Source organism: Mauremys reevesii, linkage group 9 (assembly GCF_016161935.1).
Source record: "Mauremys reevesii isolate NIE-2019 linkage group 9, ASM1616193v1, whole genome shotgun sequence".
Taxonomy (NCBI): domain Eukaryota; kingdom Metazoa; phylum Chordata; order Testudines; family Geoemydidae; genus Mauremys; species Mauremys reevesii.
Window position 1 is genome coordinate 2,037,634 of NC_052631.1, and position 25,339 is coordinate 2,062,972.

Sequence of the window (25,339 nt, forward strand, 5' to 3'; positions counted from 1 at the left end):
ACATACTGCGAGGAGCAAGTTCACATAGGCAGGGTGATGAACTCTGTAGTAATGTCTTGTCCTGCTCACACACTGGTGTATTTCAGGCTTTGAAAATGGCCCACGCAGGGATATCACTGTCAGAGCAGGAGGCGTCGGTGGCTTCGCCTTTCACCTCCCAAGTCCCCAACATAGAGTGTGTGCCCGAGCTGATCAGGTAAAGCAATCTCACTGTGGGCTTTCTGTTCTAGTACGTTATTTATACACTGCTACATTTCAAAGCAGTGTGTGCAGGATTGTTCCCTAGGCAACTTCTGTTCCCTGCAGTCACACAACAGTCACCGCTTTCCCTGAAACCTCTAGGGCAAAATCAGGAGTACACTCACATAGAAATACAAAAATGGGTCCTGAAAAAACAAAGTAAATTTCCTTGTAACACTGTGAACTAAAATTCAAACAAACTGAGCTGCTTGTCTTCGGCAGAGCCCTACAGCTGTTAAAATTGCTTGTTCTATAGTCACCACAGAATTTTTTTCCTAACAGGGAAGGTCGTGCTGCTTTGGTTGCTTCTTTTGCTGTGTTTAAGTACCTGACCCTGTACGGCCTGACTCAGTTTATTGGCACTGCTCTGCTTTACTGGGTATGTGTCTAAAACCAATCTCTCATCAATGAGCTGTGTCTTTCTCCAGATTGTAATCCTTACTAACAGCCCATAGCTAGGACGCAAAGTTCTGCATTGCTCCAAAGTATTGTCAAGGTGTCACAAGCCGGGTAACAAATAGCAGAAATCAGTCACATTTACTGTTAGTGTGGCTACAGGACAAGTCCTGTGAAAATGGGCCAGCTCCCCCAGAAGAAAGGGAAAACACAAGAGTAGTTACGAGTACTCACCAGCTGGAAGAGAAGGAGACACAGCAAGCAGGACTGGTAACAAAATGGTTCCCTTAGGGGCACAGCTGCCCCACTCTTCCAAATTTAAAGGGCCAGTCCCCACAAAGGAATGCTGGGGGAAAGCTCTTATGTGAGAGAAGATGGGCTAGGGAGAGGTAGTGATAAGGAAGATGGAGGAGGAGGAAGGGGTTTCTTCTGTGTCCTTGTTCGAGCACAAGACTATTATTATGTAGGAGAAATACTGAAATCCTTGTGCAACTTCTACTCAGGCAAAACTCCCGCTGAATTATGCATGTGCTTCCTTTTGCACAGGTACTGTAGTGCCAAGGAGTTCAGTGGGGCTCCTCACATATGTAAAGTGAAGCACGTGAATGTTTGCAGAGTTGGTGCCCTAGTAAACACAGTAACATCAGATGCTGGTAATGTCACAGATAGGGCAGACAAGCACAGCAGGCAAAGCTCGCTCATGTGCAAGCAGAGAAACTGCAGACGATTGCTACTGTAGTATTTAAAACGGTTCACAGCTAGTACATTGCTGATAAAAAAAAAATCAGCTCCGCAGGACTTCTTATTGATTAAATAAAACAACGAATCTGTTTTCATATCAGAATAGCTGAAACCAGCTACCAAGTCTTAACCCTATCTGCACGGGCACCAACTCTGGTTTACCAGCTTTGTCTGTGTTCTCATCACATTAGACAAAGACAGGCCTGGCAGCATGGCCACTCCCACGGAAGTTACTGCCAAGTGTACGTGCTTCGGGCAGGGCTGAAATTGGCCCTGTCATTTGTGTCAGTTAATGGAACCCTGTACAGGCACCTACCACAATCCTAGGGTCCGCTCCTTAGCCAGTGTACATTGGCACTGACTCGGTGGGGCTGTGCGGAGGAACTGGTCCGTAAGACTTACCAGGCTGTGCCTTTTGATTTGAGAGTACTGGGAGAGGCATTAGGTAGCTCTAAAGTCATATTAAGTATTATGATTTCATAGAGACAGTGCAAAGATAAACTGGTCTGGGCTGATACTCAGCTGATGTAACTGGTCTGGGCTGATACTCAGCTGATGGGTGCCATGGAAACGTGTATAATAATGAAATAATCTTACCAAACCTGCTGTAACCTTAGATGGGCTTTGTTTCTTTCTTTCAGCAACTACAGATCTTTGGGAACTACCAGTACCTTATGCAAGATGTTGTCATCACCCTTCTGGTTTGCTTAACAAGTAAGCAGCTCTGCAAAGGGTGTGCTTAAGTCTCTGTGTGTGTAAACAATCGACTTTGCTTTCTTTTAGAAATCTAAACAGCGAGGCAGATTCTGCTGATACTTACACCACAACCACTGACTTCAGTGGGGCTGCGTGGGCGGAACTGAGAGCAGGGTGTGGAGGTACAGCCACACGTCTCCTGTCCAGCGTAGGCAGCACTCAGACACCTGTGGCAGCTGAAGAGGAAGGGTGGGCTGATGGTTAAGACACTAGGCTGGAACTCTGATGAGCTGGGATCAAGTCCTAGCTCTGCCACAGCCTCCCTGTGTGCCCTTGAGTAAATCACTCTGTACCTGTTAGTGGAGACAATAATGTGCCATTTCTCCCAGCGTTTGCACACTCTGCCTATTCGATCATAAGCTCTTTATGCAGGCGCTGGCTCTTCCTGTGACTCTATTCATCGCCCCGCACTGCAGGGCCTGAGGCCACTGGGCGCTATGGGAAAACAAGTAATTCATAATAATACAGGCTGAGCCTGTCAGACCAGGCCGGTGGGAACACGGCGCAGGACCTGTAGAGACCCTCTGAGAGGGCAACCACCCATAGCCCTGAGATGGGATGTTTTCTGTGGCTTTGTGGCAATGTTCAGCCTCCGGTGGTGATACTGAATGACAATGGGCCAAGCGCCAAATAGGACTCACCCACTGGCTCCCCGCAGGTAGTTAAGCCACAGCGTCAAAGGGCCAGGCTATGGGAGTGAGCAGGTGGCAATGGAGTAGCTTGCATTGCTTTGCTGTTCAGTGTGGTCACTTTACCTGCCGGAGGGCAGGGTGTAGCCACAGAAGCAGTCACGGCGGGGCGAATAAGGCCATAGCTGGACAAACCTTGCAGCCTTCACACGTGGGCAAGTCAGTGTGCTATACACGCAGAAGGGCGTTAGTGTCCGGCTGGGATGGGTCGTGCACCCAGCCTAGCAGTGGAGCAGCCAGCAGGGCCGGCTCCAGGCACCAGCTTAGCAAGAAGGTGCTTGGGGCGGCCACTCCGGAGAGGGGCGGACAGCCAGCTATTCGGCAGCAATTCGGCAGAGGGTCCCTCGCTCCAGTTCGGAGTGAAGGACGTCCCGCTGAATTGCCGCAGATCGCGATCGCGGCTTTTTTTTTTTTTTGGCTGCTTGGGGCGGCAAAACCCCTGGAGCCAGCGCTGGCAGCCAGGGCTGCATTGTCTCGGAGAGGAAATGTGTGTTCTCTTTTTCAGTGAGCTTGACCCAGGCCTTTCCAAAGCTGGCCCCTTACCGACCTCCAGGGCAGCTCATCTCTCCTCCTTTGCTGCTCTCAGTCATTCTCCATACGGGCATTACTGCAATCATGCTGGTCTGTGGCTTCCTTCTGGTGAAGCAGCAGCCTTGGTACTCGGAGATGGCCAACCACAGGTAACTCCTCCGCTTCCCATTTCTAATCCCAGTCTTGCAAAATCACGCTGCCAGCCGAGACGGCAGCGTGCTGAAATACAAGACAGTACTGCAGTGTTTGGGGGCAGTGGGCACTTACCATGACTTCTCCATCCTTCAGCTAGTCTCACTCCACATCCCAGGCACACTGTAGAGTCGGCTGTGGAGTGGTTGCCTGCAGCTAGGCATGGGGAACAGGTCCAGAAGCCACTTTCTTCCTGTCCCCTATTCATCTCCTATCTTCTGTGAACTTGTTCCTTTCTGCAGCATGCAGCAGAGTGGAGCATCTAGCCAGGTGAGAATATTGCTTTTAGCCTCATGCAGGTAGTCAACAGTGAATAGCCAGGACCATGAAGCAAGCTGGTGCTAATGCAAGAAAAAAAGATAAACGGACCCAAACCTCAGTTTCATGTTGTCAAACAAATCCACTTATTGCTCTTTGCTCCCCTCCATGCTGCCCTCTCCTGGTATCCTGTCATGAGACAGCTTCTCCTGGGAGCATACGGAGACCTTGGGTTTGATTCTCCCTTCTCTTACATTAGTGTAATTTGTTTAACTTCAGCGGGCAAAGTGTTGTAACGGAGTGGGGAATCGGGCTTCTTCTCTGTGTGTTTAGTTTAAAATCTCTCTCCAAATCCAGGAGCCCTTTACATCCTGTCATCACAGAGAAGTGCACATTCAGGGCAGAAAATATGGCAAAGGTTTGCGGTGGGACCTTTCCCTGATTTACAGGGCTACGACTGGGCCCCTTTAGTGCTGCTGCTGTTCTGTACTTCGATGGTTGAACACTTGCCCATGAATGCGGAGGCTGCTAGTGGAAAGGTTCCCCTTCCTGTGCCCCAGTTACCATCTCTGCCCTCAGAGCAGAGGTGTTAACCAGGGGGAGCAGGGAGGTTAGGCCTTTCTGAACAGAATTAACACAGCTTTTATTCTGGGGTGTGACACCTGGACATTACAGTGACGGGCGCTGTAGAAACACGGGGTGGATAAGATATGATAGCCAGTCACAGCTGAGTGAGTAGAAGCAAGTGTCTCATAAATACTGGTGGTTCTTTTGCAGAGAGTGTCCTCCAGCAACCCACTCCCTGACCATTCCAAACAGGAATGGAACTACAAATGCCACGGACGTCCCCAGCAGCGTTCTAAGCTATGAAGACACCACTCTATGGCCACTAACTACAATCAACTGCATAATTCTAGCATTTGTCTTTTCCAAGGGAAAGCCATTCAGGAAACCTGTCTATACTAACTGTAAGTATAACTGCATTAACATGGCCTTTCCAGGTATTTACTCTTAAAATAACAGGGACACATAGTTTGCTAAGAGTAATGCCTTGATTTATCTCCTCCTTTTGTGATTTATCTGGACCTGAACCTGTGACCAGCACAGCAAGCTGTTATTGATGGAAGTCAGCTCCCATTTCACCAGCTGGAGCCAGGCTCAGCCATGCCCCAGGTGTAGGCTGTTTCCTCCAGGTTAATTTGTATACCAGCATGACCCGAGAAAGGAGAACCTGGCCGTGTTTGGGAAGTGGGCATTTAGAGAGCAACACAGCAGTTAATGCCAGAACTGTTTGTTAAAATTTGAAGACAGATAACGAAAAGGGGGAGATTTATTTGCTGAAATTCTATAAACAAAAATGATCTCCTTGTGATCTTTGAGGGACCCAGCTCTGTCCGGCATACGTTCTGTGGGACAGGAGCAGAAAAGTCTGTGATAGAGGCACGAAAATCAGTTTCCTTTGAGTTTTGCAGAGTGATTGAACGACCTCCTAGTAGCTCTTGATTAATAGGTAGCTCCCTTCTGCCTGCAGCTGTGTGCTTAGAGAAGCGAGAGGAAAGCTTTGCTCAGCCACAGGAGGGTTAATTCCAGCGTGTACTTTAGAAGGGAGTAGGCCCCAAGGTATTCTGTAGAGCAGCAGTCGGGGGGTAGCTGCCAGATTTCTAGCTCCCAAGCCATGTCTGGTGACAAACATGCACACCTGTTCTTACAGGGAGCTGCCTTTTGGCAGATGTCACAGAGCTCCTGCAAGGCGCTGGCTCGACAGCCCGGCATCCTGCTTCCTTACCTCTCCTACATGCTTCACCCTGATCTGGAGGGTGTCGCTCACTATGGCTCGTTCATCCTTGGCTGCTTTACCAAGGCAATGACCAAGGCTGATGCTTGGTACCAGCCTTTTTGTGATGTGGATACCTGGCCACTTGGAATTGCTCTGCAACCAGCAGCTCCTTGCACATGAATAGGCAGAATGGCAACAGCTTTCATGCATGGAGGGTATGGGCAAGATACATATTAGCAACCCGGAAGCGTAAGGCTCTGTGTCTGATTCCAAGTCCCTGAGCCATCCGGCCCTTACTTCAGGGAATACTTTCACCCAGGTAACATGACACCACTGAGGATCATATGCTCCCATAGTTCACGTATGAAGTTCACACTCTCCTCACTGGTTGTGCATATGGGTCAGAGCATACATCAGGAATAAGACCACTTGTCGTCCGAGACCATGCTATCCTGGTGAGAAGCTTGTGTCTCCACAGAGTGGCTTTTAGTTTACACTGGTTGCATTAGTTAAAGCCTGCATTTGGCAAATCGCCCGTGCAGTAACACTGATGTGCACTTTGTGTGACAGAACGGTGTGGAGTCTCTCATTCTTGTTTCAGTTCTGCAGCTCCCATTGTTTGGTGGTAGAATTGGGAAGTTTTGCTAAACAAGGAGATGTGCTGCATAGCAATTCTGCAACACATCTCAGGAGCTGCCAGCCCTTTATAAATAATAACCCAGTCCAGTAGCAGGGGTTGTTCTGGTTACCAAAACACTTCACAGTGCCACAACGCTCTTGTTCCCCCAGACATATTTTCAGTCCTGCTGCTCACCCAGCTTGGAATTTGCCTTTTCCTCCTCTTTGCTGACATCAATGCTGTATACAAGGGAATGCTGGTAAGTGGAACTGAGGTTGCGTGTCCTTTTCACCCCCTCTGCATTTTGATGGATCATAGAGATGCAGGGCTAGAGGGGACCCCTTCTCTGAAGCAGGATCAAGTAAATCTAGACCAGCCCTGCCAAGTGTTTGCCCAACCTGTTGTTAACAACCTCCAGTGACAGGGATTTCACAACCTCCCTTGGAAGCCTAGTCCAGAGTTTAACTGCCCTTGGCGTTAGAAAGCTTTCCCTAATATTGAGCCTAAATCTCCCCGCTGCAGATTAAGCCCATTGCTTCTTCTCCTACCTTCAGTGGACATGGAGGACAATGAATCACCATCCTTTATAACAGCCCCTAAGAGATCTGAAGACTCATCAGGTCCCCCTCCCAGTTTTATTTTCTCAAGACTAACCGTGCCTTGTTTTTTTAATCTTTCCTCATAGGTCCGGTTTTCTAAAACTTTTTATCATTTCTCTTGCTCTCTTCTGAACTCTCCAGTTAATCCACATCTTACCTAAAGTGCCGTGCCCAGAACTGGGCACAATACTCCAGCTGAGGCCTCGCCAGTGACTAGTGGAGCAGGACAATTGCCTCCATGTATTAGATATGACACACCTATTAACACCCCTTCCCCCTCCCCTCCGAATATTAGCCTTTTTGCAACTGCATCACATGGTCGGCTCGTATGCAGTTTGTGATCCACTAGAACGTCCAGAACCTTTTCGGCAGTACTATCACGTAGCCAGTTAGTCCTTCCTGAGTGCAGTACTTTGCACTTGACTTTATTGAATTTCATCTTGTTGAATTCAGACCAGTTCTCCCAATTTGTGAAGGTCATCTTGAATTCTAATCCTGTATTCAAAAGTACTGTGACCCCTCCTTCTACAAATTTTATAAGCACTCTCTCCACTCCACTAGTCAAGTCATTAATGAAAATATTGACTAGTGCCAGACCCAGAATTGACCCTGGCAGGACTCCAGTAGATACGCCCTTCCAGTTTGACAGCGAACCAGTGATAACTATTCTTTGAACAGAATCCTTCAGCCAGTTGTGCACCCACTCTTGCACAAGCAATGCAGAATGTGATCCATTGATATGATGGTATTAGAGATTTATTGACTGATTTGGCCATGCTCCTGCGCTAATAGAAAAACTCCACATTGTTAGATGGACATTTTGCCCATGGAGTGACTGCAGGGTAGGGCTCCGACTGCTGTACTCACAACCGGGTAGCAAAATGATAGAAACCACCAGGCCTGTATTCTACATGGGATACTCCTGGGCAGGGAGTCCTAACTGCTCCCCTGCTAACACCCATCCTTCAGGACTGATGCTACCATTGGCTAGCTCGCCTCTGTGGCTATACAGCAGAAACTTCAGTGGAGAGGTGTCCGTGTTTAATGCACTCATCCTTAGCATACAGGTGCATGGTGCAGAGCACTGCTTTCTGCCTTATCCCCAAACAGGGACAGCCTGAACTTTGGGGAGGAACTTCCCCCAGTCTCATTGAAAGGCATGCCGTGGCCGTGGTGGGAGGGAGTACTGGGTATGCCACTGGTCCTGACAACTCCTTTCCAAACACAGTGGGCACTTCATCCTCCCCCGCAGCTCCCGTCATGATCTTAAATAGGGTTTCATTAATGTTAAATGCTGAAGCAATAACTGACTTGTCTGTCACTAAACCCATTTCAAGCAGCTGCTTCTGATACATTTAGGTCATCTGCACCCTAGGAAAGCAAAAAAACAGGACCCATGTTTTAACATGACTTAATCCATTCAGGGATCTCTGAGAAGATAAGATGGCACTAAGATTTCTTTAACTTCAGTGCTGATCCAAGGAAAAATACAACTAGTTAGTCTTACAGATTGTTAGGAATCCATGAGAATCTTAAAAACACATTCAAATGACTTGTGTTTCTTTTCCAACAGCTTCTCTGCACTCCAACGATCTGGAGGGTTTACATCTTAATCATGCTGTTTGTCACATTTTGTGTATCGTTCTTTGTGGAGGTGAGTGCTTTCATTTACCCATTTTACCGAGGACCAGGAAGTCTAGCGGAAGTGCCGAGTTCTTCCTGTTCAAACACAACATGGGGACTAGCTGGCGAGGTGGCAGGACTGCTGAAGAGGATCTGGGGGGTGGGTCTATGAACATGAGCCAACAATGTGATGCAGCTGCAAAAAAGGCTACGATCATTCTGCGGTGTAGTAATAGGAGCACAGGCGCCGACTCCGTGGGTGCTCTGGGGCTGGAGACTCACAGGAAAAACCAGTGGGTGCTCAGCACCCACCAGCCCATCAGCTGTTCGGCAGCAGGCGGGAGGCGCTGGGGGGAGGGGGCAGGAAGAGGCAGAACAAGAGCGGAGCGCGCTCATGGGAGGGCGGGGCAGGGGCAGGGCCTCGCGGAGGGAAGAGGCGGAGCAAGAGTGGGGCCTTGGGGAAGGGGCGGCGTGGGGGCGGGGCGGGGCGGAAAGAAGACAGTCGGCGCCTCTGAACAGGAAGCCCTAGAAGGTCATTATCCTGCTCTGCTCAGCACGGGTGAGGCCCCGGCTGAAGTCCTGTGTGCCGTTCTGGGCACCACATGCCTTAAGGAAGATGTGGACAGATTGGAGCGAGTCCACAGAAGAGCAACTGTCAGGCTCTGGGTTCTAGGCGGTCAGGCCTGGCGGCTGGAGCGGCGGTTGAGGCCAGCAGTAAGGGCCAAAGCTGGATTGAGAGTCAAGAGAGGCCGAGAGCAGCGCCGATGCTGGTACCCGGGGATGCGCCGTGGGTCAGAACCGGGCTGAGTCCGTAGACAGGCCAAATCAGGACTGTAGCCACAATCTGGAGGCGGGCTGAAGGTCAGAGCTGGGTTGGAGTCAGTCCAAGGGCCTGGCTGTCAGGAGGCACGTGGAAGGCTGGGGCGGTTAGGAACAGGGCTGGAGCAAGGTCAGAATAGGGCACAGACAAGACTGAAGAGGGCTGGAACAAGACTTGGGCAAGGGCGGGTCAGGATCTAGGGCAGGCTATAAGCACAGGGGTCTGTAACACCCCCAGGCAGCAGGAGAGGTCGTAGCCGAGTGCTGCTGCTGCACCGACTGACTTGTAGCTCTGGCGGTGAGAGTGAAATCCCTGGGCCTGGGGCTATCTGATCCATGCCCTGCCCCGGGATAGGCTGCTGCAGCACACCTGAGAGATGAGTCACTGCAGGCTCTGCTGGAGGGGTGAGTCATTGTACTATTGAGTGTCGGGGGGGAGGTAATGGGTGGGCACAAGCCTGCCCACATCTAAACGACCCCCACAGCCAAAGGGGAGGAGCCACTGGACCCAGAGCTCAAATAATTCCAGAGACAACAAATGTCCCCCAGGATGGGAGTCAGGGTCACAGAGTCAAAAGCAGGGATCCAGCGGGGGACACCGAGCAGAGAACCACGAACAGCGTCCACTGCTCCTGGAAGGTGTCCAGGGAGCCAGTGGATGTGGCCCAGAGGAACTCTGCCCAGAGACGTGACCTAAGGGAGGATCAGAAATAGGGCCCCCAGTCACAGAACACCTCCCCGTCCAGCTTCCTCCTCCTGGCATGGTGGACAGCTACCTTGGCCAGCAGCAAGAGAAGGTTGATGAGGAGCCTCGTGGCTTCGTGGGGCCATGGATGGGGGTTCAGGAGGTGTGGGGAGAAGTGCAACCGGAACCTGAGGAGGAGATTCTGGAGGAGCCGGAAAAGGGGCTGCAACCTGGCGCACTCGAGGTAGATGTGCGCCAGGGTCTCTCTCTTGCCACAGAAGTGTCAGGTGTCAGAGAGGGGGGTGAACTGCACCAGGTCCACACCTGTGCTCCCGGCTCCTTGACTGGGGTAGGTGAGTCATTGTAGCTGAGCGAGCAGCCCCGTCTGGCTGCGGGTTTGCCTCACAGCAACAAAATGATAAAAGGTTTAGAAAACCTGACCTCTGAGGACAAGTTCAAGAAACTGGGCATGTTTAGTCCTGAGAAAAACACCCTGAGAGGGGGACCTGCTGACAGTCTTCAAATCTGTTAAGGGCTGTTCTAAAGAGAATGGGGATCAATTGCTCCCCATGCCCACTGAAGGCAGGACAAGCAGTAACAGTCTAGTCTGCAGCAAGGGAGATGTAAGTTAACTATTATGAAACTCTTTGTAACTCTCCGGGGAGTTCAGCTCTGGGACAGGCTTCCAAGGCAGGTCGTGCAATCCCCGTCACGGGACGGGAGGTGTTTAAGAACCAGCTGGACAAACCCCTGTGAGGGCTGGTCCAGGTTACTTGGTCCTGCCACAGCGCAGGGGGCTGGGCTCGATGACCTCTTGAGGTCCCTTCCAGCCCAACATTTTCTATGATTCTTCTTCCCCTTTCAGCTGCAACATTATCTTCCTTGAAAACTATGTACCCTAAATACATCTAATGCAAGTAACCTGTTAAATAGACCAAAGCCACTTTCTGCACACCAAGGTGTGTGGACTACACTGCCCCTTCTCACATGTATTCCCTTTGGAAGCAATGAGACTGAACCTTTTCAGAGAAGACGAGTGAGTCCTAGATCATCTGCTGGAGAATAGTGCTTGTGGACAGTAGGTTGTACCACTGAACGGTTCAATACATTTGGGGCCAACTTGTTAAAAACTGCCCCCTTTGTGCCCCGATCTGTAGCTGCAAACAGCTACAGGTCTGGTTTGTCACTGTAGGAGTGGGAGCTCACAAATTAGGTACTTCAACTTGGAAGTGACGTTTGTAGGCACAGCATTGCACCTACAGTTATCTGTCCCTGCCAAGCTGAAACCTCACAAAAGGAAGGTTACGGCCAGGTTGAAGATCAGGCCCTGGTTATCCCTTCAGATAAACTAAACTGAAATCCCTACATTGCATGCATGTAACAGGAGATTCTGCTTGTAACCTGGGAAGAGAGATTCATGTAGCACTGGAAAGTTGCATGCTTTGTAATTCCAATGTAACAGGTGAATAAGGGCCTGACCCCACCTATCTGGAAGCCTGGAGGAGTTTGGCGTGCACATGAGTGTGGGCTCAGGCCCTGGCTAGGCAATATTCCTGTGTATGAGTGAGGGCAGAATTTGACCCACGCTGCTTTAGTAGGAGGGGATTGGCACTCACTTCAGAGCTGTAAAGGGAGCCAGTATCAGCAGTTCTGTTTCACTTCACAGGATGTCGTCCTGCAAAACAGACATCTCTGGCTGCTGATTAAGAAATGCTGTCGATTCCGGTCTCGCAGCCAGTATCGGAAGTGGCAGAGGAAGCTGGAGAAGGATCCAACGTGGCCTCCTTTGAAGAGAAAAGACTTTGCAGAAAACAGCAAGAATGAAATCTACATCAACCCAATCTATGAACACGACGAAGAGAACTAGAAGCCAAAGAGGACGACTTTTCCTAGTTTATATTGAACCTAGACTATTTTCACTGTTTCATAGGTAAGAGATTCAGAGGGGGTTGTGTGAACATTGGGTGAGAGATGCAGGCAGTGTCTCTTGCAGCTGTACCCTTGACAGGATTCACTTTATGGAGAATTACCATTTTCTATGAAGCTTTATTGACCATTTGAGCACTTTTTCTGTCCAGTTACAAGTACGCTAAAGAAGATTAGAGTTTTGCAAACTCCCTGTAAAACAATGAGCATCTGATTCTCCTCTGTTGCTGCCAGGCTAGTCAATGTAGCGTCCTAAGACTCTCGTGTAAGCTGCCAAACTACAACTAAAAATAAATAAAGTGAGTCGATTTTTCCTGTGGTTTTGCTTTTGAAGTTCTTTGGGAGAATTTCAAGCTGCAGGTTTGGGGGGCGTGTTTCTTTGATCCCTGCAGAGCACTTCATGAATTCAGGTGGTGTATTGGGACCGGGGGACTTCTCTGGGCACGGGGAAAGACGTGTATGTAAATTTGCAAAATGCAGCACAACATGGAAACCTAAAGCCCAAACGGCAAAGACGTTGTCCAGAAAGCAAATTTCTTCCCTGCCTGAAGGAGCTAAAGATGTGACAGGGAATGTACGTTATCCCCACAAAGCCCAATGTTATCCCCACGTCATCCCCATACAGAGCCCCATCTTCCAGTTCTTGCCCAGGCGCTGGCTGCAGAAATGGGACCAGTGAGGAGTGCCCTACTGTAATGCAGTGGAGGAAGGCCTAACACACTGAAAATCTCCTGGGGACCGGGCTGGGGGTGGGCAAAGCAAGCCCAGTTCGAGTTATACTAAGGAACATTGAGACACATTTTCCATTCACATCCCTCACCACTTTTCAACAGTGACTTCAGTGTGGAGTGAGGCTACATTTCGTTTATAAGGCTTAGGCCTGGCTAGGGAAGATCAAGTTTAGGTCATACATTTCCTCTCGCTCTAACCACAAAAACGTATCCATCGCAATGGGAATTTGCAGGCAGAACAAGAGAGAAAACACCTGCTACTTTGCTGTTCAGAGTCTGATATTTCCTGGCTCAGCCTCATGTGAGTGAACCATATATACACACTGAGCCAAATTCAACCCTCATGTAACAATCACGTCACTCCACTTGGTTCAGGGGATTAAATGAGGTAAATTAGGGCACGTCTGGTCCCCTTCGTTTTCACACACAACTCCCTGGTGGTGAAAGTTGAAACGGGCTGCTCAGGGCTCAGACATCCTACATGCAGGAGAGGCTGAGCGCCTACAGACCTTGGTAAATGCAGCTCCTTTACTCACCAGGTGCTTACCTGTCCAATAACATCTGCCAAGAAACGGCCCTTGGCTCCACAACACGTGCTTAGATTTATTTTCAGATTTATTATAATAGGAAGAAGGTGTGTGTTTGTTTTTTGCTGTATTTAATATCCAATTTAGTTTAAGAAGAAAGGGAAACACTAGACAACAGTGCACGACAATATACAACTGAACATCAGATTCAGTCCCACAAACACGGAAACAGCCGACAATAAAAAAGCTCTGATTCAAGTAGGGACGTGTTCAACGGCAGACAAGACTTTGCAGTAAATACCCTGAGCCAGACGGTGGGTTGGCCTGTGCCTGACTGCAGTCAGTGGAGTGGCACAGCGTGAGAGCCAGCACCGTAGTATCTTGTTTTCAGGCTTCAAAGAACAGGGCCAGACCTGTGGGCCAGTTACACTAGCTGCAAGCCAGTGAGAACGCTACTAAATCACTCAAGCACAAAACCAGATTCATTACAAAAAACCCAGGTGTCACCCACATGGGACTGGCAGGTGAACCGATGCTAACAGAATCTGCAATACACGCAACTTGCTTTCTTTGGCACACTCCCCACACCACTTCCGGAGCGCTGGATCTACCCTCCAACCAGCAGGAGGAGAAGACCAAGAACTGAATTTAAACACGGGCTCAAGCTCAGTTTCTGGCTGAGGCTCTGGGGGGTGAACAGCTCCAGACCAAGGACTGGTTTTGCAGGATTTAGAGTTATTTTCCCCATCTTGGCTCAGGGCAGGTCCAAGCCCCGGGGCTCATTAAGAAACCAGGAGAGGTAGGGTTCAGTGCTAGCAGTTCCCAGCTATAGCAGCCTGTCTGAGCACAGGCAGTCCAGAAAAAACACTGGGTGCTGGACAGGAGCACAGAGTAGCCAGAAAATGCTGCGGTCGCGTTCTTGGTTCTGCCTCCCTGTGGTGGTCTGAGCGTGAACCAGACCGGTCCAGAGGAACGGCACGCAGGAATCATTTCACCGGTGGGAAAAAGGTCTATTTCTTAAAGCAAAAGAGCATCACATCCAAGACAAAACACCCATTTAAAAATAAGAAGGGACCCTTCTCTCCCTTTCAAGAGAAGGGACCTGCTCCTGCGTCCCATCTCCTGTGACCTGGAGAGCAGCTGTGCGTTCCAGCCTCGCAGGCGCAGAGTACGCCCCTGTGCACAGTACCACACCACACAGCACACACCACAGATCTAAGCAGTTGCGATCTTCCACTTGTAAAACCCACCGGTCGTGGGATGGGGAAAAGGCCCCTCAGAATATTTGTAAGTTTCATGAATATTCTTTTTCAAAACACATAAAAACGTTTCTCCAAACTGGTAAAAAAATATAAATTATTCACTGAAAAACCCCAGCAAGCCGAGTCTATAAAAACTGTCAGCAGCAATTGTGCATAAAGTTCTTCTGTTGGCTCAGGCCCAGTCACCAGCAAAACAGCACCAGTGAGGATGAAGAATTTGCCAGGGAGTCCCCTGAGGTTAGCAAGAAAATCATCATCTGCAACTGAATACAAGTTGCTATGACAAAAACGAGCATAGTGACCTTGGCAACAGTGACGTCCTTGGCAACAAGTGTCTATTGTAGCTTTATCCATGGATTGCGCTAGTTCCATTCCAATCTGGAATCCAACCATCACATGCTGTAAGTTTCTCATGGTACATGGTTAATAATGCCGCTCCCTGGATCTGTTCTGGAAAAAGCCCAACAATGAGACAGCTCCAGCAGCAGCTGTTACAAACCCAATGGCACTGATTGCTCTGTTGGCCTGCAAAGGAAAAACAAAACAGCCTGACGACATCACGAACGTTGGGTTTTTCACACTTGAACAATCTCTCATGAACACAAGAGGTGCACGCACTAGACAGAACAGAGCAGGCTGAATGCTGATCTCACAGCACTCTGGCTTCCCGCCTGTGGAATTCAGGGACTTTGAAGTAGCTACTCCTGAATTATACAAGTGTGAGATCAGAATCAGGCCCCAAACTGGCTTCATGCCCAGCAGGTCACACACCTTGGAGCAGAGCAATGTCTGCTCTGCACTCAGTCCACATACAGTACATGGGGTCAAACGCTGCTCTCAGTTATGCCGCTGTGAATCTGGAGTGAATTCCACTGACTTCATGGCTGTCAGAATCTGGTCCCCAGCCTCTAGTCCTGGGCCTGATCCACAGCCCACCGAAGTCAGTGGGGGCCGTGGGCAGGCAGCATATCGCTCGCCTTGTGGCCAGAGGCAGGACGGGTCTAAGAAGCACGTTTTCAGTTGAGAGCGCAGGGGTTTCTCTGCACAGCTCGACAGCAGGTCCCAGGGTTTAAACCTCCCGCAACAAAACACACCCAGGAGTCACCACAACAGTTTTAAATTGCTGGGACTTCCATATACCAGGTTTGTTCTTGTTAACAAAACTCGCGCAAGTCCACGCGGGTGCGTCTGCACCAGGGAGAATGGACCAGATTCTGCATGAGCTCCACACTGAGAAAACCTCTCCCCCTTTGGGAAAGTGTGGAAGCCACCACCCCCCCCCCGCCGATATGCTGCTGGACCAGGGCATGCTGGGATTGCAGCTGGGGAGCAGCTGCTCCCCCTGAGATAATGCAGCTTTGAGCAGAGTAGAGCCTCACTCGCTGTGGCTTCTCCCCCCAATGATAGGGGCAATATGCAAACGGGGGTTCAGCCAGACAAAGTGAGACTCCTTAGCAAGCTGTGCTGCCGGGGGGAGTCCTGCAATCGAGGCAGAGGAGCAGGCCAAAGCCAGCTCTGCACTGGTGCTTTGCTGTCCCCAGGGAGTTTGCAGCGTGTGCGGCACCCTACCCCACCCGCCCTTCCCCCCAGAGGGAGGACCTTGCTGCAAACTGGGTGAGAAACGCCCCAGGTGGTGGCCTCTTTGCACAGAGCTTGCTGCAGGGCTGGCCAAGCTGGTGCCATGTGGACACGCTGCTGATCCTGCGGGATACCCGGGAGGAGAGCGGAGGAGAGCGCCCCGTGCAGTCAGACCCCAGCCTGCCCACCCCATACGCAACGCAGCCGCACGCCCACGGCACCCCTACCTGCTCGGAGACCCCCTCCCCGTAGCGCAGCAGGGTCACAAAGTGCTCGCAGTTGTTGCCGAGGAGGTCGTAGGACACCTCCTGGCCGATGAGGAACTCCGAGCGCCGGATGATCTCCTCCACGGGCAGTGGGGCGTAGACGTCGTCATACTTGTTGCTGATTCTGTACGTGTCGCTCCCCACCACGTCCTTCAGGAGCTGCATCTTCACCAGGGCCTTCCTGCTGAACACAGACTTGGCACTCACCAGCGACGACGCGGCACCTTCCTCTGGGAAAGGCAGAGACAAGGCTGAGCCGGCTGGGGCACGGGATGGCCACAGCACCAGCCGTCCCCCTGGCCACGCTCGGCTCACAGCACCACGGGTAGTTCCACTGGGTCAAGGGCGGGAACCCAGAGCCCACCCCTGGGGTGGCTGCCCTGCGGGGCGGCCCATTGAGACCAGAATCTGGCCCCTCACATCCAGCTGGTACCCAGTCCTTCTCCGAGCTGAGCGACAATGACAGGCCCCCATACACTGTGCAGGACAGTCCTAGTGTTCCTCTCACCGGAGCACAAGGACTGCATGAGCCACCGCCGGGAACGGGACAGACGCAGGGCTGAGCCCCGCACCGCTGGCTCGGCAGCTCAGAACCCCGGCACATCAGTTATGAGTAAGGCTACGATTTCGTCACGGGTATTTTTAGTAAAAGTCATGGACAGGTCATGGGCAATAAACAAAACTTCCCGGCCTGTACACTTCAGGTACAACAATGGGAAAACCAGACAGGGCAGACGACCCATCAGCGAGGACAATGGACTGTGAAAAGCTTGGCCTTCCTGGGGACGCTCCACACTGCCCCTGACTCACGGATGCCGTGATCCTACAGAGTCAAGTGGTCTTGTCACCTGATCCTAAACATTACCTGGGCCTTCCTGTAACTTTCCACTGGAAGGGGGAGGAGGGTCACGTTTGGGAAACAAAGGATTCCTGCCTTATGTCAATCCTATTGAAGGGTGGGGGAGAAGGCAAACAGGACGTCTCCTCTCCATGGCCTGTCTGCCCAAGAAGAAAGACCCCTAAGGCCACCTGAAGGGAAGGCTGGGGGGAGTCCAGACTGACACGGGGTCCGGTCTGAAAAGGAACAGAACGGGAACTCCGAACCACAGAAAATTTACAACCTGCCTAAAATAACATTTAGGGTGAGAATTTACATTGTGTCACCTGTTTCTTAAGTATATTGAGCTTGGCTTGCGAATTTTGCTTTATCTGGTCAGTAATCTGCTTTGATCTGTTCTCTCTTGTAGTCACATAAAATTCACCTTTTGCAGCTAATAAACTTATTTCTTGTTTATGATATAACCCCGTTTACGTAATTTCTAACTGCGGGGGCGGGGGGGGGAGGAGAGAAGAAGGTGTGCGTATCTCCCTCCACATTGAGGAAGGGGGCGAATTTCATAAAACCTTTGGGTCTGTCCCCCTTAAAGGGAGTGGGCACCAGAGTGCTGGGGGAGCCCCGAAGGCTGAATCTTCCCAGAGCGGGTCCCTGTCTCTGTGCAGCTGGGCATGGCCCTGCCTGTGTGCTTGGCTGGAAGAGGCTGGGGAGCCTGGCCCAGCCAGGCCAGGTAAAGGGGACCCAGGCAGGCAGAACAGCCTGACTCAGTGGCACCCCAGCACATCCGGTGACACCCCAAAGGGCTCAAACCTGTCACATGTCGACAGACACTGAAAAAACAATCCCACATCTTTGATCTCACTACAATGGCTGAGAGCATCGTCTTTGCCAGCAGTGCAACGAATTCATCACAAATAGTCTTTGATAGCTATGATGTACGGCCTTCAACACGATTTGTGTGTTCACTGATGTGCTGAGCTCAAGAAAGGGTCGAACTTAGCGATTAGCTCTAGAACACCAAGGTAATCGCCATTGTGTTTCAATCTGAGCCACGGAATGGCAGACCACGCTCAGCAAGAACAACTATGGTTTCAACTACATGTCTGAGAACGTTCTTCCAAAATCTGGTTTTCCAGTTGGGTATCAATTCTGCCACTAACTTTCTTCGGGGCGTGGTAGCTGCTAACGGACAATGTATGCTGCTCACTCACTGCATGATGAGTAACGTATGCTTCCAATCACTGAAGCCTTTGCAGAACATTCCCCACTTTTGGGTATCAGAAAACAGGTGGCAATAAAAAAAGTTCACTTTCTTCTTAGAAGGCGAAAAGATGAGCCATTCTCGCTTGCCAATCCATTTGTTAGGCTTCACATATTCAGACATTGATTTGGTCAGATAACGATTCTGATTGGTTTACTCTGGCTTTGTCAATGAAAAGTCAGCAGCTAGATCCTGACATTTCTGTGAGCCCTTCTCAGTCCAATGTGCCATGAACTCTTGAGAAGTCATGTCCCACTCGCCTGGGTCGCTGGAGAAGGATATGTTTGTATTACTGTCACTAGGAGTCTGCAGAAGAGTAGGGCGAGAGTGAAGCTAGAGAAGTCACAGGAGGCTGCTCCTTTTCATCAGGCGCAGGTGCAGCAGATCCACTTTGGCAGGTATTCGCCTGGACTTCCTCACCACCAGACTTAGCAGGAGGAGAAAACGTTAGGAGAGAAGGAGTTCCTTCCAGCACTGCATCTTGTCTTTGCTGTCTTTCTTCGGCCTCCTTCAATTTCTGCCATCCTCCTTTCCTCGACAGGGTTTCTATTGCCAGTGTAGGCCTGCTGTGTACAAAGTTCAATATGGCTTGGGCCCACAAACACTTACTTAGCCCGCAAAGACACAATCACAACCACCAGCCACTGAATTCACAATCTTCATGGATTAATTTGTGCAAAGCAAAGAGACAGAACATTTCCGATGGCCCCGCTACCATTCAGTATGGAATGAAGGGCCGAGAGTAGGGCCTAAGGCCACGGCATTATTAGCCTGGGGTTAATCTGGCCCTGCTTGGGAGGGGTGCGTGGCCTGGGCCCCGCTGCTGCTGCTGTGGCCGCCCAAGCAGCGGGAGGTGCAGCTGGCCCCGGGGCCACCACACCGGCTGCTGCAGAAGTCATGGAGGTCCCGGAAAGTCACGGAATCTGTGACCTCCGTGAAAGACTCACAGCCTTAGTTCTGAATAAAAAAATGGCTTGAGCCCTGGTACCTCTTTCATTACAAATTAAGCACTGGAGACGTGGTCCCTTGGCACTGGAGAGACCCTCTCAAGGGGTACTGGGACCCCTGCCATGCCCCTGCTGCTGAGAGCATCCTGAGGCACCCACAGGGCGGCTCCCACAGGGCGGCTCTGCTGTACCCCTACCATGGGACAGCCCCTGTAGGGCAGTGAGTCCCAGTTCGGCCACTCCCACCTCCCAGACCTCACTGACCCAGCCCCGTTCACAGCCTGGGGCGTGGCCATTCACCCAGCATCTCAGGGCCCCATGGTGAATGTCACTGGAGTCCCCACTCCCCAGGAAGCGTTAATGTTTTAAAGCGGTGACGTTAAGCGATGTGCCTGTCACCCAGCAGCCAGTAGCAGAGCTAGGAACATCCACTACACCAGCCACTGGCCCCCACTTCCTGCCCTGAGTCCCACCTGTATATCAGTCCTGCATGAGACACCCAATGCTGCCCGCTATTCCCAATTCCCAGCCCTTTCCGAGGGACGGGCCAGCCCAGGACTGCCACAGCGCACACGCCCTGCTGCCTTTTATCTGAGAGCCGCGGCGTTCACCCCGCGTGTGCGCAGCCGCTCCGCCTGGGCGGGAAACGGCTCCTCCCCCCAATGAATCAACGTGGGGCAGCTCTTACCGACAGGCGCCACATTGACGATGTACCCATCCCCCAGATACAGAGCCCAGTGCTGATACGCCGGCCGGAAAATCTCGATCAGGTCCCCGGGCTGGGGGCTGCCCGGATACGCCAGACTGAAGCTGTCATTAGCCGCCATCTGCAATGGGACAGACAGAGATGCCAACCCTGAACGTGTCCCTCCCTGTTCCGCTCAACACCACAATGCAGGAGGGGTCTGGAGTGTGGACCGGGAACCACTTAGGCAGGTACCAGGAAAAGACCAGGAGACGGTGGAGGAACAGAACATTTAGACTGAGAGTTAGTATAAATTCCTGACAAGGTGCAACATACTTACAAAGCATGCGACTTTGTTCCCGCCAGTGGCTGGAGGGAAACAGCCTGCTACTGCTACCAGCTCATACAGCTGTTCCTTTAGCTCTGGTGGCAATGAGCTCGGTGCTTTGGTCTGGGACACAAACCCTGCTGGGGGCCATTGCCAGGGCAATCTCTCCCCTCACCACCTGGGACAATTTGAATTGGACAAGGCACTATTCACCTGCTGGGGGGAGAAGTCACTGCAGCAGGGGATGGGCTAGAGGAGATGCCATCCGGGGCCTTTTCCATCTCAAGCTTCTATACTCCTGGGGGAATGCTGCACCAAAAAATAAAAAATTCTGTGCCAAAAAAATAAAAATTCTGCACTAAAAAAATTAAAAATTCTGCGCACAATATTTTAAAATTCTGCAAAATTCTGCATATTTTATTTGTCAAAGTAATGCAATATAATCATGCCAGTTTCAATTATTTTGGTAATTTATTTAAACTACCATACAATGGATGGAGAATGGGAGTGGGACGCATTGGAGGAAATCCCCAAACTTCCTTTGTCTAATAGTAATGTCGCTAGGTTTGACCCTTTATTTCTAGTTATTAGGCAACAAATATATGCAGCCATATGCTCAGTGTTACATCACAGGCAACTGAAGAGCAAGTGAGGGCTGGGGAATCAAACTCACAATTTATACTGGCTACTGACCATCTCCAGAAAGGTCAGCACCGAACAGGTCATGGAGCACATTTTGATAGGAATTTTTTTCAGTCCAAAAATTTAGACCAGTTCTAATCACTAAAGCACCGTAAGCACCACTCTGACAGTGTGAAGGAGCCTTAAAACTTTTACACCTGTTTTATACTCTTGGGGGAATTCACAAAGACAATGGGAACAATTCACTAAGCAGGCAGACTGCTACATTCTGCTCTGCCCCACACCCACCTCCTCAGACACACCCCAGAGCCCTGGCTCTCCACGCTGAGTGTGCCACAATAGTGAGCAAGCGGGCCAGAGCGTCTCTCTTTCTCACTCACGACTGCACAGCCCCCCACCCCCATCCCATCCCAGCAGTGATTTATGTCTCTACCAGCTGTTCCGGGCACCCAAACCAACCTGCCTGCGCTGCCGGGGAGAGGCGCATGACCGCTCTTGCGGGCTTCCCTATCAGAAGTCACTTTTCTGTGGGGAAGCAAAGAAATCTGTGGGGGACATGAATTCTGCACATGGGCAGCGATGCAGCATTCCCCCACGAGCAGCTTCCACCACTAAGTGGCTGCAGGCCAGATTCTCCCTCCTCTCACATGGGAAACTCTGGGAGGTCACAGGCACCTTCTAATGGCCCCCAACTACTGGGCTAGAGAGTTATTTCTTCCTCCCGCCTTGGCCCAGGGAATATTTAATTTATCCACAGTGGACTGGCTTCATCAGGAGGTACTGAGAGAGCCTGCCCCACCATAGCTATAGCCAGGCAGTCAGGGCACCCAGCTGGGGTCTCCCCCACCCTAGGCAAGTGCCCTGGACAACGAGCTATTGGGTCACTCTCAATTCCACCCTGGAACCGAGGAACGTGTCCTTGAAACCAATACATTGCCGTGAAAAGTTTCAGTTTGGACAAATCCGCATTTTCCCACAAAAGAAAGTTGTGTTGAAAAACTGCAAACCTGCTAGAGTCCCTCCAGGAGAATCTCTGGTTTTATTTAAACAGAAAAGTATGTTTTAGCCCTCAAGATTGCAGAGAAAAGCTGGAAAATGTGACCCTTACACACTCCAAACTCAGAAGGCAAATAAAAAGACCTTAAAATTATTTTACTTTTAACCTATCATGATTCTTAAGCCAATTTCAAGATTGTGGGGGACCAGGCACATCGGGTTATTATCTGGGGTTGGTGAGATTGCGAGCAGGACGAAGAGAATAACAACACCTACCGCCTATCTAGCACTGTTCATCTGTGGATCTCAAAGCACTTTACAAAGCAGGTCAATGTTATTTATCCCCATTTCACAGATGGAGAAACTCAGACACAGAGAGATGAGGATTTCCACTGAAGCCCGGTGGATCTGGGGTTGGAAATAAATCAGTTACAATGGACTAAATGGAGAGAAGTGAGCAGTGTGAGCAGCGGTAGGAGAATGCCTCTGAAACTGAAACGTACGCCCTAGAGGACGGTAATTAGGCCTGCACTCGTGCCTGGCTCCGAATGCTGGGCATTGGGGAAGAACCAGGGGCAGATCTTGGAGAGAGCGGAAATGCAAGTGTTGGGATGGATGCCTGGAGCTACACAGATGGACCATGTTCAGAATGAACAAATCAGGGGAAGTGGGAAGATGGCACCAACTACAGAACGGCTGAGGAAATCCAGGCTTAGGTGGCTCTGGGCATGTGCAAAAGATGGTGTTACATTTAGGAATGGAGGGTCAGAGAAGGGTTGGAAGACCCAGAATTAGGTGGACGGATGTGATGGGCCAGGATCTGATCAGCTGTGGAGTTCCCGAGGAATCGCTCCAAGGCAGACTGGAATGGAGGCGCAAAAGGACTCGAAGAGGCGAGCCAGGACAGGTGGGACTAAGGCTAGCAGAGGAGGAATCCAAACCCAGAACAAGCCCGAGTAATAACAGGGCGGGCTCCATATACATCCAAACGGCGATGCCAGTTTGAGCTGATTTGCTCGCTGGAACACGGAGATCAAATTCTCCAGGTTCAGCTTTGCAAATGTTTCTGCAGAACAATTATTCAAACCCAATTTGTGGGGCTTTTCCTTCGGTTTTGACACAAATCATTTCAGAACCCTGAGCCCCCGGCTGCGCTGGGAAGCAGGCCTCCCGGGGGAGAGAAGCTCTGGCAATCACAGGAGCAATCAGCACCGTCTGGCTAGTCAGCCCAATTTCCCCGTCCCTAATGCTTAGCCAGGACTGTTCACCACCTTGTTTAGCAGCCTGCCGAATAATCCACTGCCCCCTGAGCCTTCTGCATACTCCTCTCTGGGCTTCCCAGGTACGATGGTGATGGCCACTGGGCTAAAACCGTGATGCAGGTGGAGAGGGCACATATAGCACCTTTGGTCTGTACTCTCCACCCCCTCCTGCCTCCAGTGCTGCTCTTCTCTTTCTCTGCAGCGATTGTCCATGGTGCTCAGCGCCCACAGGGCTCAGCGCCCACGCCATGTACCACCCGCAGGGCTCAGCGCCCATGCCACAGTGCCCACGGTGCTCAGCACCCACAGGGCTCAGTGCCCACGCCACACAGTGCCCACGCCATGCACCACTGCCACGCAGCACCCACAGGGCTCAGCGCCCACGCCACAGTGCCCATGGTGCTCAGCACCCACAGGGCTCAGCGCCCACGCCATGTACCACCCACAGGGCTCAGCGCCCATGCCACAGTGCCCACGGTGCTCAGCACCCACAGGGCTCAGTGCCCACGCACCACTGCCACACACCATTGCCATGCAGCACCCACAGGGCTCAGTGCCCACAGGGCTCAGCGCCCACGCACCACTGCCACACACCATTGCCATGCAGCACCCACAGGGCTCAGCGCCCACGCCACAGCGCCCATGGTGCTCAGCACCCACAGGGCTCAGCGCCCACGCACCATTGCCATGCAGCACCCACAGGGCTCAGCGCCCACGCCATGCACCATTGCCATGCACCACTGCCACGCAGCACCCACAGGGCTCAATGCCCTGAACGCCCTGTCCACCCTTAGCCCCTGGACAGCTGGAGAATCACAGCAGCAACTCGGACACCAATTGTCAAGGCCAGGGGCTGTCACAACACCCCCCTCCGCTCCCCCAGGCAAAGCACTGGCCTGGGGCTGACTTTACTCAGGGACACCAGGGAAGGACCTTCCACAAACACACCCGGAGGGCCGGGGGGGCCTTACCTGGGACTTACTAGAACGGTGCCAACAGCAGCTCGTGGGGTAACGTACGCGGCTCCCGGGCTCCGGGCTCGGCCCTGACACAACACGTGTGTGATCCCAGAGAGCTCCGGAGTCGGCGCGGCCCGGCCAGCTGGTTGGGAGGGACACACACACACACACGGATCTGACACACACAGGTCAGAGGCAGGGGGACCAGATGTCCTGATTTTATAGGGACAGTCCCGATTTTGGGGGCTTTTTCTTATATAGGCTCCTATTACCCCCCACCCCCGTCCCGATTTTTCACACTTGCTGTCTGGTCAGAGAGCACACGCTGGGGAAACACACCCCCCCTCACGTGAAAATCACACAGCCCCAGGGAGGGACTGAGCTCACAGGCACACACTGAATTCACCCACATGCAGGGGCTGACAGGACACAGACACTGAAAACCCCCCACCCGCAGTGTGGTTACACACACCCCCCCCCAGCCTATGATCACACACACACACACACACACTGAGCTCAGAGACGCACATGCACACACCGCAGTCTGAGACACACGCCGCCAACACACACACAAGCTGAGCTCACACACACACACACACACACACTCTGCAATACAACCTGGCTGTTGCCGGCGGCAGCTGCCACGTGCCCCAGGCGCCCCCCGATGCGGGCAGCGCGGAGCTGGGGGGGGGGGGTCCGGGCTCGGCCCCGGGGGGGGGGCGCGGGAGCAGCGCGGAGCGGGGGGGGGGCAGGCAGGAGCTGACCCCCCCGAGGGGCTGGAGCCGGGCTCCCGGGTCCCTCCTGGCCGCCGATGGGTCGCTGCAGCGGGTCTGGAAGCGCCGGGCCTGGGGGGGGGGGGGGGATGCTGCGGCCCGTGGTGGCGCCGGGCTGGGCCCCCCCAGGGCTCGGCTCGCGGGCCGGAGTGACCTTTTGTGCCCCCCCCCGCCTGGTGCACTGAGCTCCAGAGGTGCCGGCGGGATCCCGTCCCGGCCCCCCCTTGTGACCCCCCAGGCTCAGTCACTCTCTCGCTAAGCGGGCTCAGAGCCCCCCCGGGTGTGGGGGTCACACTGCGCCGGGAGGAAGCTGGGAATGGCCCCACTGGCAAAGTCTGAGCATGGCTGGTCCCAGCTCCATCCCAGACTGAGCCTCCCCGCCGTAATGCTGCCGCAGGGACCCACTGACGCCCCCCTTGTGGTGTGTCTTGTCCTG

The 25,339-nt window shown here is 52.0% G+C and overlaps 2 protein-coding genes across 3 annotated transcripts in view; one reads left to right on the plus strand and one right to left on the minus strand.

Moving 5' to 3' along the window:
• The window catches only part of ATP13A5 (ATPase 13A5), a 48,763-nt gene extending 36,599 nt beyond the window's left edge, over positions 1-12,164 (plus strand). Inside the window, exons 24-31 of the mRNA XM_039489156.1 lie at positions 87-196; positions 523-619; positions 2,019-2,091; positions 3,328-3,502; positions 4,581-4,771; positions 6,370-6,458; positions 8,372-8,452; positions 11,592-12,164. Of these exons, the coding sequence (XP_039345090.1) occupies positions 87-196; positions 523-619; positions 2,019-2,091; positions 3,328-3,502; positions 4,581-4,771; positions 6,370-6,458; positions 8,372-8,452; positions 11,592-11,792 (1,017 nt within the window). The 3' untranslated portion in view covers positions 11,793-12,164. The remainder of the gene's footprint in view (positions 1-86; positions 197-522; positions 620-2,018; positions 2,092-3,327; positions 3,503-4,580; positions 4,772-6,369; positions 6,459-8,371; positions 8,453-11,591) is intronic.
• Positions 12,165-13,228: 1,064 nt separating this feature from the next.
• Positions 13,229-22,312, minus strand: PLAAT1 (phospholipase A and acyltransferase 1). 2 transcript variants are annotated; one of them, XM_039488945.1, is made up of 5 exons: positions 21,373-21,439; positions 20,485-20,580; positions 19,947-20,085; positions 16,177-16,445; positions 13,229-14,896 (listed from the first exon to the last, which is right to left on the minus strand). In XM_039488945.1, exons 3-5 carry the CDS (start codon positions 20,083-20,085, stop codon positions 14,795-14,797), a joined length of 510 nt encoding a protein of 169 aa, XP_039344879.1. In that variant the 5' UTR covers positions 20,485-20,580; positions 21,373-21,439; the 3' UTR covers positions 13,229-14,794. The 2 variants fall into 2 exon arrangements, with proteins under 2 accessions (XP_039344879.1, XP_039344878.1); XM_039488944.1 differs by lacking the exons at positions 20,485-20,580; positions 21,373-21,439 and adding an exon at positions 22,186-22,312.
• Positions 22,313-25,339: the final 3,027 nt, after the last annotated feature.

Coding starts and splice junctions, on each gene's coding strand:
- PLAAT1 (XM_039488944.1), bottom strand. CDS start 20,085: ATGGCGGCTAATGACAGCTTCAGTCTGGCGTATCCGGGCAGCCCCCAG. Junction 16,446..19,946: donor CGTCAATGTGGCGCCTGTCG/GTAAGAGCTGCC, acceptor TGCCTTTCCCAG/AGGAAGGTGCCGCGTCGTCG. Junction 14,897..16,176: donor GGGAGGGGGTCTCCGAGCAG/GTAGGGGTGCCG, acceptor TTTCCTTTGCAG/GCCAACAGAGCAATCAGTGC.